A 16,372-nucleotide genomic window follows, 5' to 3' on the forward strand; every position below is an offset into this window, starting at 1 on the left:
TAATACATTATATGTTAAATGTCTTGTTTACCAGTCATCAAATATTTATGAGCTATTACAGTGTTGAGGCTTAGCTAGAGGTTTTCTATGCTAATAATGCATATATTTTGTTTTCCAGTGACATAATTCCATTGTTTATAAAAACTTCAGTTTAACATGTCAGCTACTGAAATATTCCTGATATCCACAAAGGTAATTTTCTGTAATATCTGGGTTTACAATAGATGGGCCATATTAGTAAAGGAATACAGAAATGTACATTATCTCGAAAGAGCTGAAATCTATGTTAAAGACAGAAAATAACTAAATATTGAAGATATATTTTGTTTTCATATTGATGTTACTCAGGTCTTCTAACAACAATTTTCATTACATCAGTTCTAGAGTGCTAGATATGTCGTGTTTTGGCAAGATCGGTGCCTCAGATACACCAGTACTGTGCTGGCGTTCCCTCTCCTTTGACTTGTATTTTGGGTACAGGCAGCTAGATCGGCATTGATCAGTGCAGAAATCCAAGCTTGTGTGCCAGAGTTTCAGACTATTGGTAAAGACTTGTTCTTGGCAGAATGGCAGTGCAAATACAAGGTTGGAAGGCATCCTCCTTCCATGTGCAACATGGTGTGGAGGATGAGTTTTCTTCCTACTCTGGAAAAAAATATTCAAAGTACTCCTTTGTGTGTGTGTGGGTAATTAAGAAAAGACCATGCTTTTGTAGTTAAATGTACTTAGGGCAAATAGCAGCAAAGGTGCTAGGTGAAAATACCAGTGGGAGCAGAGTATTGTATTTATATAGAAGCATGTGTCTGTGTATATGTTCATGTACATGCATGTGTGTCTCTGTGTGTAAAAATGTGTGCTTTTATACTCCAGCTTACCATATAGGAGTAAATGGTCAAAACTGTTTTCCTGTTTCTGAAAAAAAAGATGTTGAAACCTTGTCTACACTACTTTTCTTTTCTATATGACAATCCACAATACTGTTTTAATTAGATGCCCTTACAGAAAATTTAGAACATGTCTACGTGAGGCAGTAGAGCATGATGAAAACAGTCCCCAGCTCACCTAGATTGGGCTGGTAAAGTGCAGCATAGTATATTGGTGATAGCTCAAGTACTAGCAGATATATAAATTGTACTTGCCTGGCCTGCTGCTCAAGACAGTAGATTATGTCACTTCACAAGGCTAATAACTTTGGCTAATAATTTTGAAAGTGCTACGGTGTGTTTCATTCTGGCGCTAGCTTAAGCAATGCCAGCTGGGCAACTGCATCATGCTGCAGCGTGCTGGCTGGACATACTGTCTGATACACAGGGATAGCATTTGTCTTAAGTTGTTAAAAGAGAAAAAATATTTTATCTTGTTCATTTAATATTTTTCTTATTAATCTTTATACTCACTTTTCAGACCTATGAATTTGTTGAATAGTGTGTAGCAGAGCTGGATTCACAGTAGGTGATGGTAATTCTAAGGTAGGGTGAAATGTGGAAATGTTTTCATTTGGGCAAGGTCATGTTAGCTTCCATGTTAACTTTCAATTTTCCTCACTTGTGAAACAGGGATAATGACGGTTAGCACCTCTGTCAAGTGTTTTGAGAACTGGAAAATTGAATGTTGCTAAGTAAGCCTGTAAAAACCTAAGTAAGCTTGTTAAAAGGGTTTTCAGTTTGCACCATGTTTCTGCTGTTGTGGTGGTGGAACAATACTCTGCAATGAAGATAGGATTGCTCTACTGTCTAGAAAGACTAAATTCTGAAAAGAAACAGAGAGAGGAATTCATTTCACCTTAAGGGATGGCTGCAATGCAGACATGTACGTCCATGGTAGACATTACAGGCTGCCTTTCTAGTCAATAGAGATTACTAGCCACAATCTGTTTGACTTGCTTTAGTCTGTTTTAACAGGAGATGAATAATGCCTAACAAGCAACGTTCATTACATAATTTAATCTTACCTCCTGCCATAGAAGTACCTCCAGCTGCTCTGAGTTGGCTCCGATTGCTTTGTTAAACTAAAGCATCACTTTCATAAAGTTGTAAATTAGTTCTGAGACTAATTTGAACAAAAATCAGTATTTTTAGTGGTGATACTATTATTTTTGTTTTCCTTTTTCCTTTCCTCCCGTATTTTATGTTAACCTTCAAAAAGAGTTAATGAAGTATATAAATAGTTGAAACCTCTTCTCAAATAATATCATCCTGTTTAAAAATAGCAAGTGCTGAGTGTTGGTCAGCAACTGCTATAAAAAATGAAAGGTAAATTTGGCATGAAGCAGTGAAATGCTGAAGTGGTGATTAGTCTTTTGACAAATAGATTAGTCTGGCTTGTCCAGCTGTCAGGATGGTTGTATATGTGTTTTGCAATATTACTTTGAGTGCAGTACGTTTGGATTTGACCGCAAGTTGGTATATTTGCATAGAAAGATGTGTCACTGTTAAATAAGGTTATAAAAATGTGTGCTGTTTCTGCAGCTCCTTCTGAGATGCACTGACATTTCTACCTGGTCTCTGAATCTTGCCATTGCTGTCATTTATGTGTTGTCAGTAATGTGAATACAAGACTTTTCACTATGTTTACAAAAATGTGTTTCGACCTCTTTGAAACTGGGATGTTGTTATATACAACACATATATAACAGCAGTAAAGAGTAACTACATGTTAATAGTGTGCTGTTTGTGCAAGCTTGTTCTCATGAAATGATCACTGAGAGAGTTTCTATATACAACGTAATGTTGGCATTTTTTTCTTGGAGCTGAATTGGGAGTCCAAGTTAAAAATAAAGCTGGATAATGAAATGTGGTGTATGTGCACATTCTTTGACCCATTATGCTGATAGCTCTGTATTTGGTATTTTGGAGAAAATATGAAAAGATAATGAGTAAGCCTTTGTGCATATCCTATGGATCAGAGAAGAAAAGAGGCTCTTCTGAGAACTGCATGCCGTTAGCGGCGAGTATTGGAAACCCCCCTCTGCTTGTCCTGCCTTGTGAGAAGTGAGACTTGAAAGAACTTTCACTTCTTTTACTGGTTTGAAAACATATTTGACCTCTGAGAAAGGAAGCCAGAGAGAGCATTGAATAAGTTGATTTACCATCTCTTGAAATACCTCCTTTACTGGTTCTGTGCCAGAATCTGAAGTGCTGTAGTGACAGCAGCCAAAAGGGAGTGGGGATTTGGATGGAGATAAAGGGAAAGATTAAAAAAAGAAGTCTAAACCTATATTTAATCCAATGGTCTCGTTATCTGAAGCTGGCCACTTCCAGGAGCTCTGCAAACTTTTGCTTTAGTGAATGAATTGAGCCCTGTGTTACAATGACAAATACTTCTCCTGGGAAATACTCATGTTGTGTTACATTAATGCTACAGTGAAAAAGTACAAACTGAATTAGATATAAAAGATACGATTTTTTTTTTTTTACATCTGTGGTGCATGTGGATCATGGAGGCAAAGATGACCCAACAAAGCTGAAGCTATGTGTCTGAGCTGCTGAAATGCAGGTTTTGGAACGGCATTCCAAAAACAGCTGCAGTTGAGTACACAGCATTGTGAGGAGTGCAGCGTGATTATCAGTGAAATGTCCAATTTTTCTTCATGATAATGTTTCTTTAGTCCAAAGAAAGGGGGGTTTACTAGTGTTTCCGATGGATTTACCATAAAGCACTGCTACTTGAACATGATTCTACGATTTTAATTCACATCCCTGTAGTAGACTTTTAGCTGGTTGATTTCAGTAAACTTGTACTGATTTAAACCAGCTGACAGTCTTTTCTGCAATCATCACGGTATTACTCACTTTGAAGTTTGCTTCTGTACTGTAAACTCTTTGGGACTGAGAGCTCCAAAGTCCTGAGAAAAGTGGTTTCAGGTCTCTTTGGAAGCAGATTCAGCCACAGATGTTCACTCCTAAGTAACAGTATTCAGCAACATACAGCCTAATTTGAGGATGCCGAGTAATTAGTCGTTGCTGAACTGAATTTAGCAGTACCTGGGTCACTCTGGTGATTCTGTGGCACCTTTGGAAATTTTGGCATTTTGTATGCTTCCTGTAATTCTACCTAAACCTTTAGTGAGAATGTGAGTCCTTTCTTTTTATTGTCATTTAAATTTGCTGGGACATGGGGATGTCATCAGAAAAAATGTTTGTTGCTTCTTGTTTATTCAGGTCAGGAAAGATGTTCATTAAATATGTAGTCACATAGTAATTATGTCATCAAATACGCTGCTACAAAACTCTCCTCAGTGAAGAGGAATTTCCTTTACACCTGACGATAACATTTTTCAAAATAAAATATGTCAAAGCCTAGAAGTTTATCTTGGCAGAACATCATACCATTAAAGCAAGATTGAATGTATCCTGTCCAGATCTCTTGCTTCTTGTAATGTTGCCTAAGGCTACAGTCCTCCAGATGTTGATACTACCAGCATTTACATTTTGAATGGAAAAGCCTCTTGTTATCACAGACACTTACAGTAGAAATTCTACCCTTTTTTCAGTACAGTTTGTCTGATGTAATGCAAAAAAAAATGTGATGAAAAAAAAGTAGATTTCCCTCCCCTCCCCTTTCAGAATTCTTTGCTCATAGCAATAAGAATGAGAATGGATAGGACAGCAGATCTTTCATGCCCCTTGCTTCCCAGTCCAGGTTAAGACTGCGTGAGTTGTCCATAAATAGCTAAAAATTACCTTAGTCACAGGAAGTAAGTAGAAAACTCTGCAGTAGAAATAGTACTGAAAGGGCAAGAAAAACTTTTCCTTGCACTAGCACTGGCCAGACATCATCAGGCCTCAACTGCATTAAACTTAATGAGCTGTATTTACACTGAGTCAGCTCACTCTGCTGTAGCCTTGAAGGGGCCTTAAAACAAGTGAAAATGGGAATCATTTCCTCTATGTTTTGATAATTAACACAATTACTCCCACAGGATCAAGAGACGGTGGCTAGACAACTCCATTTTCCTCGTTGTGATGGGTACCGAGGGCAGCTTGCAGGATGCTGCTGAGGTGGTGCGGTTTCGCAAGATTTTATGAATGGAAGACAGGATCAAGTAAGTGTTCAAGGGATGAGAAAGGGAAGAGATAACGGCACTGTAAAGAGAAATACACATTTATTGGTGTATATTCTTACTAAAGCTATATATAATTCAACAAGAATGAACAGGCTTCAATGGGAATTAGATTTAAAAACCAACAAACTGTATCACCACATGCTGATGTATATTAAGATTGTTTTGTCCCACTGTCACTCACGGGTTTAGCTATTTTATGTGCTTACAAGTTTTGCTGGATTGGTACCTGAGGCTTGAATCTGGTAAAGAGATTCACAGTGCAGCTGCCTAGACTAATTTTCTAGTCCATTGCTGTATTTCTGTGCTGTAGACTCTGAATCAGAGCTTACGAGTGTCAGTCTAAAGAAGAAAGGCATGGATGATCGCTGGTATTTTTAAGATCTAATGTTCAGCTCACCATCCTCCAACAACCAGATGAATTGAATCTTGGTCAGACCGTTAGAAACAGTTCCCAGGAGTCACAAAAAAAACTCACCAAGCAGAGTGTGTATACGTTATTTCTGTCATGCATTTGTGGTTTTGTGGTAGTAAGATATATTTGAGAAGTAACAAAGGTGAGAAGTAAAGCACTGAGTTTTCCATGAAAGTAACTTAAAAAGGTGACTGATTTTCCCAGCTGCTAATTTTCCCCACATAAGCACCTTTGCATGGGAATGCCTTGCTAGATAAGATATGGGGATTGTGATGTGTCCTGGGTTGATTTACAGGTTATACTTAATCAAAATGAGAGGGATCAATCTAAAAGTTACTTTTAATAGTGATTTTACGTAGCAACTGTAATACCATCAGATATACGCATATGCTTCATATGTCATATAATCTTTGTTTTGTGCTTGCACTTCAAATAATTTCTGTTCAACCATGATATCCTGTGGCATGGATGGATGCTTGTTAGTAGAACAAGTAACATAATTCCTGAGTTAGAAAGGTCATAGATAGGGCAATGGGACTTGGGACCCAAAGCTGGAAAATGTATTAACATAGTTTAATCAGTCATACTAAATTCCACTGTGGCATATTTCCTCAACAAATTAGTTAAAAGGATTCTGGGTTCTGTCACAGGAAAAGAAAGCACTGAATCTTTTATTCTAAAAAGAATATTTATTCTTTAATTATTGTGTCTGAAAGTTTTGTGGTTTATTTTTTATACTTTGTTGTTGTTTGCTTAAGTGTTCATGATCTAATATTTAAAACATTGTATTAAGATATCTAGCTTCTCCAGTAAATTTTGCCAGAGCTTTGTTGTGCAGCCTTGATCCAATTATTCCTGTGACTTGGTTTTGCTGTATTCAGCTAATAGACTCTCCAGTGATGTCCTAAACTTTTGTGTGTCTGTAAAGTGCATAGCACAATGTGATGCTGATATCAGGTGGAATTTCTAAGAACTGCTGCAGTTCAAATAAGTAGTAATGATTTGGGTTTTGGCTAAACTGCATTATCCAGCAGCTTTTCTGGTGGACAACCAATACTTCAAGTATTGAAAGAATGTGCATGCAAACCATTGGCAGGCCAGCATGTTTTTTGGTGGGACAGTATGTTTATATAAGCAATTGTAGCCGAGCAGCATGATTCAGATTTTGATTTTCTCAAACAAAGGAGTGCAAATGCGGAAATGTATCAGTGAGTTCCGTCTGAATGGTAACTGCAGTTTCATTTCCTAGAGTACCATGCAGGATTTGTGAGTTATGCAACATTAGCAACCCCTTGTATAGTTTGAAGCTAAAGTTGGAAACCAATTTACAACTGGTTTAGTGCAGCTGTTCTTATACATCCTATGCAACTCATACCCTGCCTCCTCCTTCCTTACAGAGGAAGGCTGAGAAAAGCACTTGAGGAGGGAATACAGTTCCATTGCTATGTGGAGATTCTGTAATAATTAACGGCACTCGTGTTGAGTTGCACTCTTAGTACAATCAAATTGAAATTTCTCTTATAGAAGAGCAGTTGCTCTTTTTCACAAGTTTCTTGTAGAGCTTTATAACTTATAAGCTTCATAATGATGACATCCCACCCTGAAATACAACTGTAGTATGATTCGCTGTGTTGAAGAACTAATGTATGGTTACTTTTTTCTTAAGTAGATATGACTAATGGAGTTTTAAAAAGAATAGAACTAATTCATAAAGTTCAGTGATTAGTGATATGGTAAAAATAGGATTCCTCTAAATTGCTTTCAAAGTTGGCCTATTTCCATCTACACCATTTAAATAGGTATTAATTTAAAGCCAGCTGCTTCTTGCCTTTTGCATTTCAGTATTGCTCTGTTAGTTTTCCTTTTTTCCTCCTGAGGATTAAATATATGTCCTGTAGGCTTATCAGCCCTGACTTTTTGTATGTGACAATGCTCCCTATGATCTTCTAACTCATCAATCAAATGGGAACTATGGTCTTCAAAAGTGTTAGAGAGCCTCTCTCTTTAACAGTACACTATTTCTATGCTAAGTATATACTATACCATAAAATAATGTTTATGTTCCTTTAGGCTTAGTAGCATAACATTTGTGAGCACAAGTGCTGAAGCAATTTAGAAAGAGATGTTAACTTTATATCCTACCAGAGAAGTAGTTTTATTACTGTGTATGCAAAGCAAAGCTTTCATATTTTATTAGCTATCATTATCGTGTTTCAGGGCCTCTTCTTGTATTCAGTATTTGCAGACATATAGAAGTCCTTCTTTATGAGCATACCAAAAATAAATCAGGAAATTAATAATGTGGCTTCTGAATCTTTAGAAAAAGCATTTGCTTCAGAAAGCGAAGAATTATTTCAGTGGTGTATATCCCAACAATGAGGCTTACAAATGCCAGATGCAAAAGAATAACATTGTGCTTTGGCATTGGACTATGAAAAATAGAATGGAGATGAAAGCAATTATCTTAACTTCCATGTAGAGGAATACCACTGTTAGTAATGCTAGACATTTAAATATGAGTCAAGTCCCAACAAAGTCATGAAATATCCTAAAATATTTGGCTTTTATTTGCTTATTTTGCTCGTTGAGGTGCATTTTCTAAGCTTTCCATCAAGATCAAGAAACTGATGCTAAGATTTACAAATAGTCAGAAGTTGTTAGAAGCGTGAATTTTAAGCAGATTACAAAGTATCGTGAAAGTCCATAGACTTCATAATACTGTGGTAAATGCTTTTCTGTGATACAGTTTTTACAGTCCCTAAAATATTTTTTGACTATCTTTGGAATCTGAAATTCTACACTGAAAAAATTCATGTGCAGTGAAATGTCCTGTTTTGGCAAAGTTTAAGTTTGTGTCTTTTGTCCTTTTTCATATACAGTTGAGTTTATATTTCTACTATAAAAGACAGCTCAGAAAGTACTGTATAAGGATGCTGAGAAATTAATTCCTAAAGGGGTATGTTGACATTCAGACCATCTTCCAAGGAAATTCTAACAGAACAGAGTTTCTTATAGAAGTAAGTGATGCCCTTATTTTGAGAATTTTCACTGTGTAAGAGCCTATTTGCTAATTGCATTCTTAATCCAAAATATTTAATCCATCCATTAATGGAATGCCTTGAACATAGACTGCCTTGGGTTAAAATAAAAAAATAGAATGTGACTTTCCATCTGTAGGAATCAGAACACTTTTGTGTGGGAACCAGCCCAGAGAGCCATGCAGACTCCTCATTTATTGCAAATGAGCTATGGAAGTGGAATCTAAGTAAAAACAATTAATGCATTTGATATAATAAATGTGGCACAGTAATTGTCACATCACTATTGCTGCTTCTAAACATTTAAGCATCATGAGTCATCTTTAGATTTCTGAAATTAGTCTTTGAAATGTTGATACATATGTGAGCTCTCTGGTCTTGTTTCTCAAAACATACAACACAAGTTATTCATTTGCTGGAGTTCACTGAGTGCTGATGCCTACTTTGCTATTGTTAGGACTAGGTCAGAGGTTCCAGACCTTGGTAAACTGGAAAATGATGTGCAGGTTAATTCAGTCCACAGCATGATAAATTTAGATTCCCATGTTTAGGCCTCTTATGTTCAGGAAAAACAAAAAACAAAAACACAACCAAGCAAACAAAAAGATGCCTGGGTTTTGTGATTGGTATTAAAATGACTGACATAGCTCATACTTAGCCAAAAAAAAAAATATCCTATCCAATCAGAGATGATAGCATGCATTCTCATGCTGCAGATTTAGTTCATTAGTTGGGCATATATATTACCAATAAAACCCCTTTAATTTAGCTATAAACTCTGAAAAGTTTCCCTTTGAAATGAAATGCTTTCCATCATTATACGTCTTGTCTGTCTGAGGTTCAGTTTCAGTCTACTATTCTTTACCTTTTAACAGATTTTATCCAAATACCGGGGTATTTTGATAATAATATTCCAGAGAAAAGTTACAGCTGCTTATTATCTATTTGTTGCTGACACTAAGTTTGTTGTTTGATGTTGTTGTTGCATGTGAAGTGCTGGAACAACCAGCGAAAGATGCGATCCTAGCAATGAGATACTTCCCTACCACTACTGTTGGGTATGTCTTTCCAGAGAAGACCAGAAGCCTCTTATACATGGTGGTAAGTATGCCATTTCTTCACTATAAGGCAAGCAAATTCTGTGGTTGACAAAGTTAAGCTGGAAAGAGATCTACAATGAAACAGTGTCTGCATCCTGTCCACTTGTAGTAGACCATTTCTAGTACTACTAAGGTATTTTCAGTCTTGGTATGAATCAAGCATATGCTAGGTCTACTTTCTTAGCTTCACTTAGATGAACATTAATGTGGTTTAGGTAGGTTCTGAACGAACTTATACAGAAGGAGAAATTTGATGTGCTTTTTGGTTGGGTAGAAATTGTGAAGGATTGCAAAGAGTTAACCTTAACTGACATCTTCATTGCTAGTCAAACTAGTTTGGGCTTGAAGGATTAAAAAAAAATCTTTCTTGAAAGCCCTGTTTGTTACTGTTGTGGAAAAGGCCTCTTTTGTGAATTGGTAAAAACGTGAATAGGTGGAGAAGATGTTTTAGGCTGGTGATTTCTAAGTTTAGTTTGTGCTGGCATCTATCTCACCATGAAGTGTAAACTTAAAGAGGGGTCATATGGAATTATCTCTGGAGTTCCTCAGTTGGTCCTGAATCCATTTTTCTGCTTACTTTCATACCTTTTACTTGTACTGAATTTCTTCTAAGAAATAAACTATGTGTCAATATCAATGTTGTATGATAATTGAAGATTCAATCTCTCATGCCCCCAAATCACTAAATTTATAAGGACCATTAAATTTATAAGGAAACTTCGCATTTAAAAATAACAGTGCATCCCTAGTTCAGCTGTTGTCTGTTCATGTTACAGTCTCTTGATGGCAACGCATCCTATTTTTACTCTAGAATCCCACAGCGCAAAGGCTGTCCTCCTCCAGAACCTGTATCAGTGTTATAAAGTGCAAAATGTTGCAGTCAGAGGGGTTGCAGAAGTTGAATGAGGGAGAATATTGCAGAAAGAGAAAGAAAGATCTCAAGATCAAGTAAGTAAGAAAATGTCCTACAAAAAAAAATTTTATGCCTGTCCTCCTTCTGTTTGGCAAGTTATTTTTAACCAGATTTTCAAATTTGGTGAGGAGTTGCATGTTGTTGTTTTTTTTTTTTCAGGGTGCCATGACATTTTTGGGCCTTGACTTAAAGAATTTTAAGCACTAAAACTGCAACAGGGGTCTGTGGTTGTACCATGTGAAATATTACAAAAAGGAGGGCGCATATGTAAAGAATGGACTTCCAGAACTAACATTTTGATTGCTTTGGCACTTTTTCAATTTTTTTAGTAACAATTTTTACTCACAGAAGGGTTGTGAAGATAAATTCATTGCCTTTTGTAAAGTGTTGAGGGACTATCACGGTATCGAAAAGCTTAGGAGGAACTCATAATAGTTCAGTGTTTAAATAATGCGCATATTCAATACAGGCTAGGGAAACTAAGTTGTGTAGAGAACAGAGGAGATCAATGTGACAAATATCGCTTTACTTTTGTGAGTGTAATCAATGCCTTCAACTTTTTTGGTCATACCCTGAAGCATTTACAAGATTAAACACCAGAATACTATCTGGATCTTTTGCCTGTGCTTTTCTTTCAGAGATGCTTAGCTAAGCATGTGTTTAAGCTCATATTTAAGCACAGTATAATTTTAAACACAGAATTAGTCTTTCTAAAATCAGTCTATGAACACACAAAGTCACACAAAGGACTCGTAATCCTAAATTAAAGAAATAATTAATCACTTTATCATTGGATGGGAGGTAAACGTCTAAACTGTTTCCTATTTCTAGTCAATTATAACCATTTTGTAGGGCTTGTTGATCATCTGGTTGCCAGGAGATAAGCAGAGAGAAGCAACTGGTTAACAGCTGGTTGCATCTGGTCACAGCCAGGAACGCATAGCAATAGAATAAACAATTCAGTTTTCAACAGCTGCATTTGCAGTTACACTCTACTGAATCAAATAAGTGCAGCTTTCCAAGTATAATCTGTGAGCTAGAAACATAAATTACCTTAAGAAACATTTAGAAGTAAAGAAAAAAAGTCTTTATCCTGCCATCATTTCCCTCTCTTACTAAGTTATTGTTATTTTTAATTCAAAACTTGATTTTAAACATTGGAAACATCTACTAATAGACAAGATACTTGAGCATTTTAATTCTTCACTGTGTTTTGTACTTAGACGTACATACCTCTATTCTAGTTGCTAAAGATTCTGTGCTCTGCTGTTTCATTTCTAGGAACACTTGAAGGCTGTTAGATATTTCCTGATATCCACCAGAGATCTTTCTATAGGCTTTTATTGTCTGTGGAAAGTCACCAGACACAATATTGATGGATAAAAGTACAACACTTTATTAAAGAACAAATTGGATTTAGAACAAAGTTACCTAATGGATTGCTTGAATGTGCTACTGAAAGCCGGCCGAGACCTGGAGGTGGTCATACAGATGTCTTGCTATTTGGAGACACCATGCCCGGGGCCAAAAGTGGGTATACCGTTTCTCAGATGGCAGCAATCTCAGATGCAGAGATTAAAGGAAACTAAGTTTGCCCAGGATATTATAATACTAGCTGACAGTTCAGAATCTCAGGGGAAGTTAATTGTCAAAGAATGGTGAGTCTCAGTCTGCAAATTCATACAGAAAAAAAGAAAGGGACTGTTTTACATCAGTGCTTGTGGTAAGTGGTAGTTAGAGAAGATGCTCATTGCAATCTGACATCTGAATATGCTGATTTACTCTGAACTGATTTGAAAGCAATATATGTCAGAGTAACTGCTGAACAAGTTCTTGGTACAAAAGATCTTAAAAAGAGAGTGATTATGCCACTTGGTCATTTGCAGGACTGATTAATAATGTGCCTGAATAGGTGTGTATGTATGGCTGTGTGTGTGTACATATGGCTGTGTATATTCATCCTAACAGGGTTCAGAGAGGTGTCCTAGGGCCAATTTGTAAGTTGAAAGACATCAGCTGGGGAGCAAAATCATCCCACAGAGGAATAAATGGCCAGTTTTCCTTACGAATAGTGAATATTCAGAACAACCTATGCCCAGCCCTGTCTCCTGGTGTCCTGACTTACTGACTGGACTTGCTGGATGGACCCTGGACCTGTGCTGTAGTTTGCCGTGTCTCCAGTCCTGTCTCTGGCCTTGTCTCCTGCTGTTCCTGACTGAATGGACCCCAGATATAGCTTGTTTCCTCACCTTGTCTGGGACTACTGATGGGACCTGTCACTGTCACCAACCTGGTCCTGGTCAAATGCTACAGGACTATATCCTGGTCAGGCTGGTCACTGCCCTACCTGTGCTGTGGCACCCTCAGCTCCTGGCTTATCTCTCTTCTGGACCAGTTCTGCTCTTGCTGCTATCTACCAGGCTATGTCTGGTAGAATGCGTCATCTGGATTATTTTTAATAGGATTTGTTTTGTATTTTGAAATAACTAGCAGATAGATACATCACAGGCACTAAAGGTTGAGTTAATTGATGTTAATGTTTATTATTTCTCTTGTCAAAGATTCTGGAAGCCCCAGATGTAACCCACAGCCTGACGGAAATAGGTTCTGTACAACAAAAAGAAAAGACAAATTGACTCTATTCTAGCCAACTTGAACTATAAATGTAAACAAAAGATAGGAAAGCCCAAATCACAAGTGATCAATGGACCTGATCACTTGATTAACGGACTCATAAAACAACTTAATTGCAAGGTGACATTTGAGATGAACTATACACCCTGGGAAAGCATGGTTTTCTTAAAAAGGTGTAGTATCCCAGAATAACACTCTGCTTAGTTTAGTGCTCCTGTAAAACTTACATTGCTGCTGAAAACTGAATTTGCAGAATTTATTGTGAAATCAGACCAGAGTTACAAAAGAATTGCCTCAGTGTTTATAGCTATATCAGCCCCTATTATCTACCTGTCTTGGAAAATAGTAGGTTGTGAACAACAAAAAGAACTTTAAGACCACATGTATAACAGATTTCTAAATTAGGGCATATCAAGTTCAGGTAAGATTTTGGCAGATAAAAAGGCCTTTCAGGTTACCTTTTGATCTGCATACCATTGTAACTGAAGTTACTGTTATGTAGTACTTCTACCAGCACTACACAGAGTTATTTCCAAAGTAGACTGATAGTAGACAGAAAAGTTTGTGTAAGTTATCAAAGAACCTTAACAGTTTCTTCAACCTGTTCTTATCCCTTGGGTAAATATAAACTGCCTAATTATACATTTACTTGGGGCACTAAAAGACTTTCTTCAAAATCATTTCTATGACTTGAATAACAAATCCATATTTTATAGTGTTTCAGGACATTTTATTCACTTTTTTCTCATAAAATGAACAAACATTTGGGGTCTGATTTCATCATCATTTACTTAACTTACTTTGATTATGGTTGCCATTTAGTCTATACAAGGGCAAGAGGAATGAGTCCATGGATATACTGTAGAACTTTGTATTAAATAATGCTGAAATGGTGTGTGGGTCTTGTAATAATCTATTCATGATTTTCTATTTCAGATTCAGGTAGATATTATTATATTCTATTTCAGATTAACATGGACCAATACAACATTAAAAAATTATTTCACTTACAAACAAGAAACCTACTAGTACAAGTTTTTGGTCCTCAAACAGTAATGTATTAGTGTTTCCTCTCCAATAGAGCACACAGAGTTTTATAACATTTTGTTTACTTATTCATCTGGACTTTAATATGTAAAAAGTAAGTGTCATGAGACAGCAAGAAGAGCCAGTGATTTCCTAACTATGACTGTCAGATGGACAGTTGTATATATTTTATAAATGAACAATATTTAATCAATAATTTAGAATAACCTATTTATCTTTAAACTTACCTGTATGAATGTGTGGCTTTGGTTCATGAAGGTGCCTGAGAAATGAGCCCAACTACAAAAATAGTGTATTCTTCACCCATTCCATCTTCAGACTTAACCTAAAACAATATTAGAGATAGTGTAATTGGCATTACAAGCACAAATCTGTTGCAGATGTTTTTTGGCTTTACACATAGTCCAAAGATCAGCAAATCCAACATCTGAACATGAAAGCTCCCTTGTACTGGTGGAGTAAATGTCTCCTGCTAGAATCAAATCTGTAGATGGGTTGAGTTGGTCTGTATTTATGTAGACTCCGTGTTTCATTTGAAATGTTCTACAGCCTTAGAATTTAGCTTTAGGTTGAACATCTGAAGAAACCTTAAATTACCACAGTCCATACAGAGCTCAGTTCAGCCCAGAATCAAAGAATCAGGGGTCTGAGTGTGTTGAGACAAGGAACAAAAGTAGGAACAAACAAACAAAACAAAACAAAACAAAACAAAAAAAGGAAAGAGACAAAAGAAACTTGTTTTTCTGTTCACTCTCAATAGAGTAATAAGCAACCTGTGTAGAAAACACAAAATGTGTTAGGGGTTTTTCAGTCTAGTAGTTCTGCAGAGAAAGTGGTGTAAAGTGTCTAGTCTGATCTGCATGAATCTCCATATGCCTGACAACTGCTAGAATGGACCTAAAGTCTTTGATATCAGCCCATCATTATTGTCCAAATAGACTGCAGCCATAGTTACTTACATTAGAATAAATGTATTTCTCTTTATTTTTTAGCACTCCCAGAAGGCCAGAGGGAGGAGTGAATGGACCATTTTATTCTAGGAGATCTATGTAACAGTACTCCTCTGTGAATGTGGACTTCAGGTCAGCTAAATTACAAAAGGGAAATGGGGACAATGGTCATGTCTTGAAGCAGCATTTAAATGTGTAATTTTAGCCATAAACTGCCACAGGTTAAACATCCACATATTTTTTACTATGTACTATTGCTATTTCTTGGTGTCAGTAACTCATCTACATACATACGATAAACAAATGGTAGTGGTTTACCCTGTGAGTAAATACACTGATTGGATTATTCACAAGATACAATCCTACTGTTTGTGAATGAGGCATGGCACAGTCATAATTATACAATTGTTTGGTCTTCCAGAGACCAACACAGGAGATGTTTCCCAGAGCCATAGCACTTTAATGATAATTAAATCTAAGCTCATTACCATTGTGTGACAACTTTGGATGTCAAACATTGTGACTACTTAAAGAGGCACAGCCTTTCAGAAAAGAAATGGTACTATTAGAAAATGTTTTCCACTTTTCCATTATCTTAGTGACCATTGAAATCACGGTGTCAGCACTGAATCTGATCCTGATCCAAACACAGAAGGGTTGAGATTTTTAAAAGCCAGCCATCTGTTTGCTCATTAAAGGAATGCTGATCAGCCTACTAATGTCATTGTCAGTGGCAGGTAGAGGAATGTGAAGAATGCTTAGAAAAAAATCCATAAAATGTAACTCTTGTTTTCTTATCTCTTCTGTCATGACAAGAAGAGGACACCTAGCATCACCCCGGTAATTGTCTTCTAGCAAATTGTTTCTTTAGCATTTCCTGCTGGAGAGAGAACAAATGCTCATTATTCATTTAACCTTAGTTTATCTAGATATAGCTGAATAAATGTATTATGTCCACAAAAGAAACCTTTAGAAAATGTGAAATAATATTTGCCACTCAGTGTCTTAGTCATTCATATTTTTTTGTTTTGCTTTGTTTTACCTATTGCTGTTGGTTTTTTTTTTGAGAGCAGCAATAGGAGAAAATAGCAGACATGAAAACATAAGATGCATCTGAGCAGCATCCTGGTAGTGTTCTAGAAGACAATGGAAATCAATTTAATTATTTTTTTTCCTAACTCCAGGAAAAGTCCAAATCATAGCTTTGCATATG

At 36.5% G+C, this 16,372-nt stretch overlaps 1 protein-coding gene across 2 annotated transcripts in view; it reads left to right on the top strand.

Annotated features, from left to right (window-relative positions):
• Window positions 1-16,372, top strand: part of LOC310896774 (uncharacterized protein) — a 40,246-nt gene that overhangs the window by 7,991 nt on the left and 15,883 nt on the right. Inside the window, exons 2-7 of one of the 2 annotated variants that reach the window (XR_014581828.1) lie at window positions 4,922-5,044; window positions 8,357-8,494; window positions 9,510-9,616; window positions 10,427-10,563; window positions 11,810-12,058; window positions 15,202-15,291. Coding sequence is in view for 1 of the 2 variants with exons in the window: in XM_083829534.1 (XP_083685660.1) it covers window positions 4,990-5,044; window positions 9,510-9,616; window positions 10,427-10,563; window positions 15,202-15,262 (360 nt within the window). In the remaining variant the exon portion in view is untranslated. Of the gene's footprint in view, window positions 1-118; window positions 193-4,921; window positions 5,045-8,356; window positions 8,495-9,509; window positions 9,617-10,426; window positions 10,564-11,809; window positions 12,059-15,201; window positions 15,292-16,372 lie in introns of both variants that reach the window. The other variant, XM_083829534.1, reaches the window with a different exon arrangement.

Source organism: Anser anser, assembly GCF_964211835.1.
Source record: "Anser anser genome assembly, chromosome: 3".
Lineage (NCBI taxonomy): Eukaryota > Metazoa > Chordata > Aves > Anseriformes > Anatidae > Anser > Anser anser.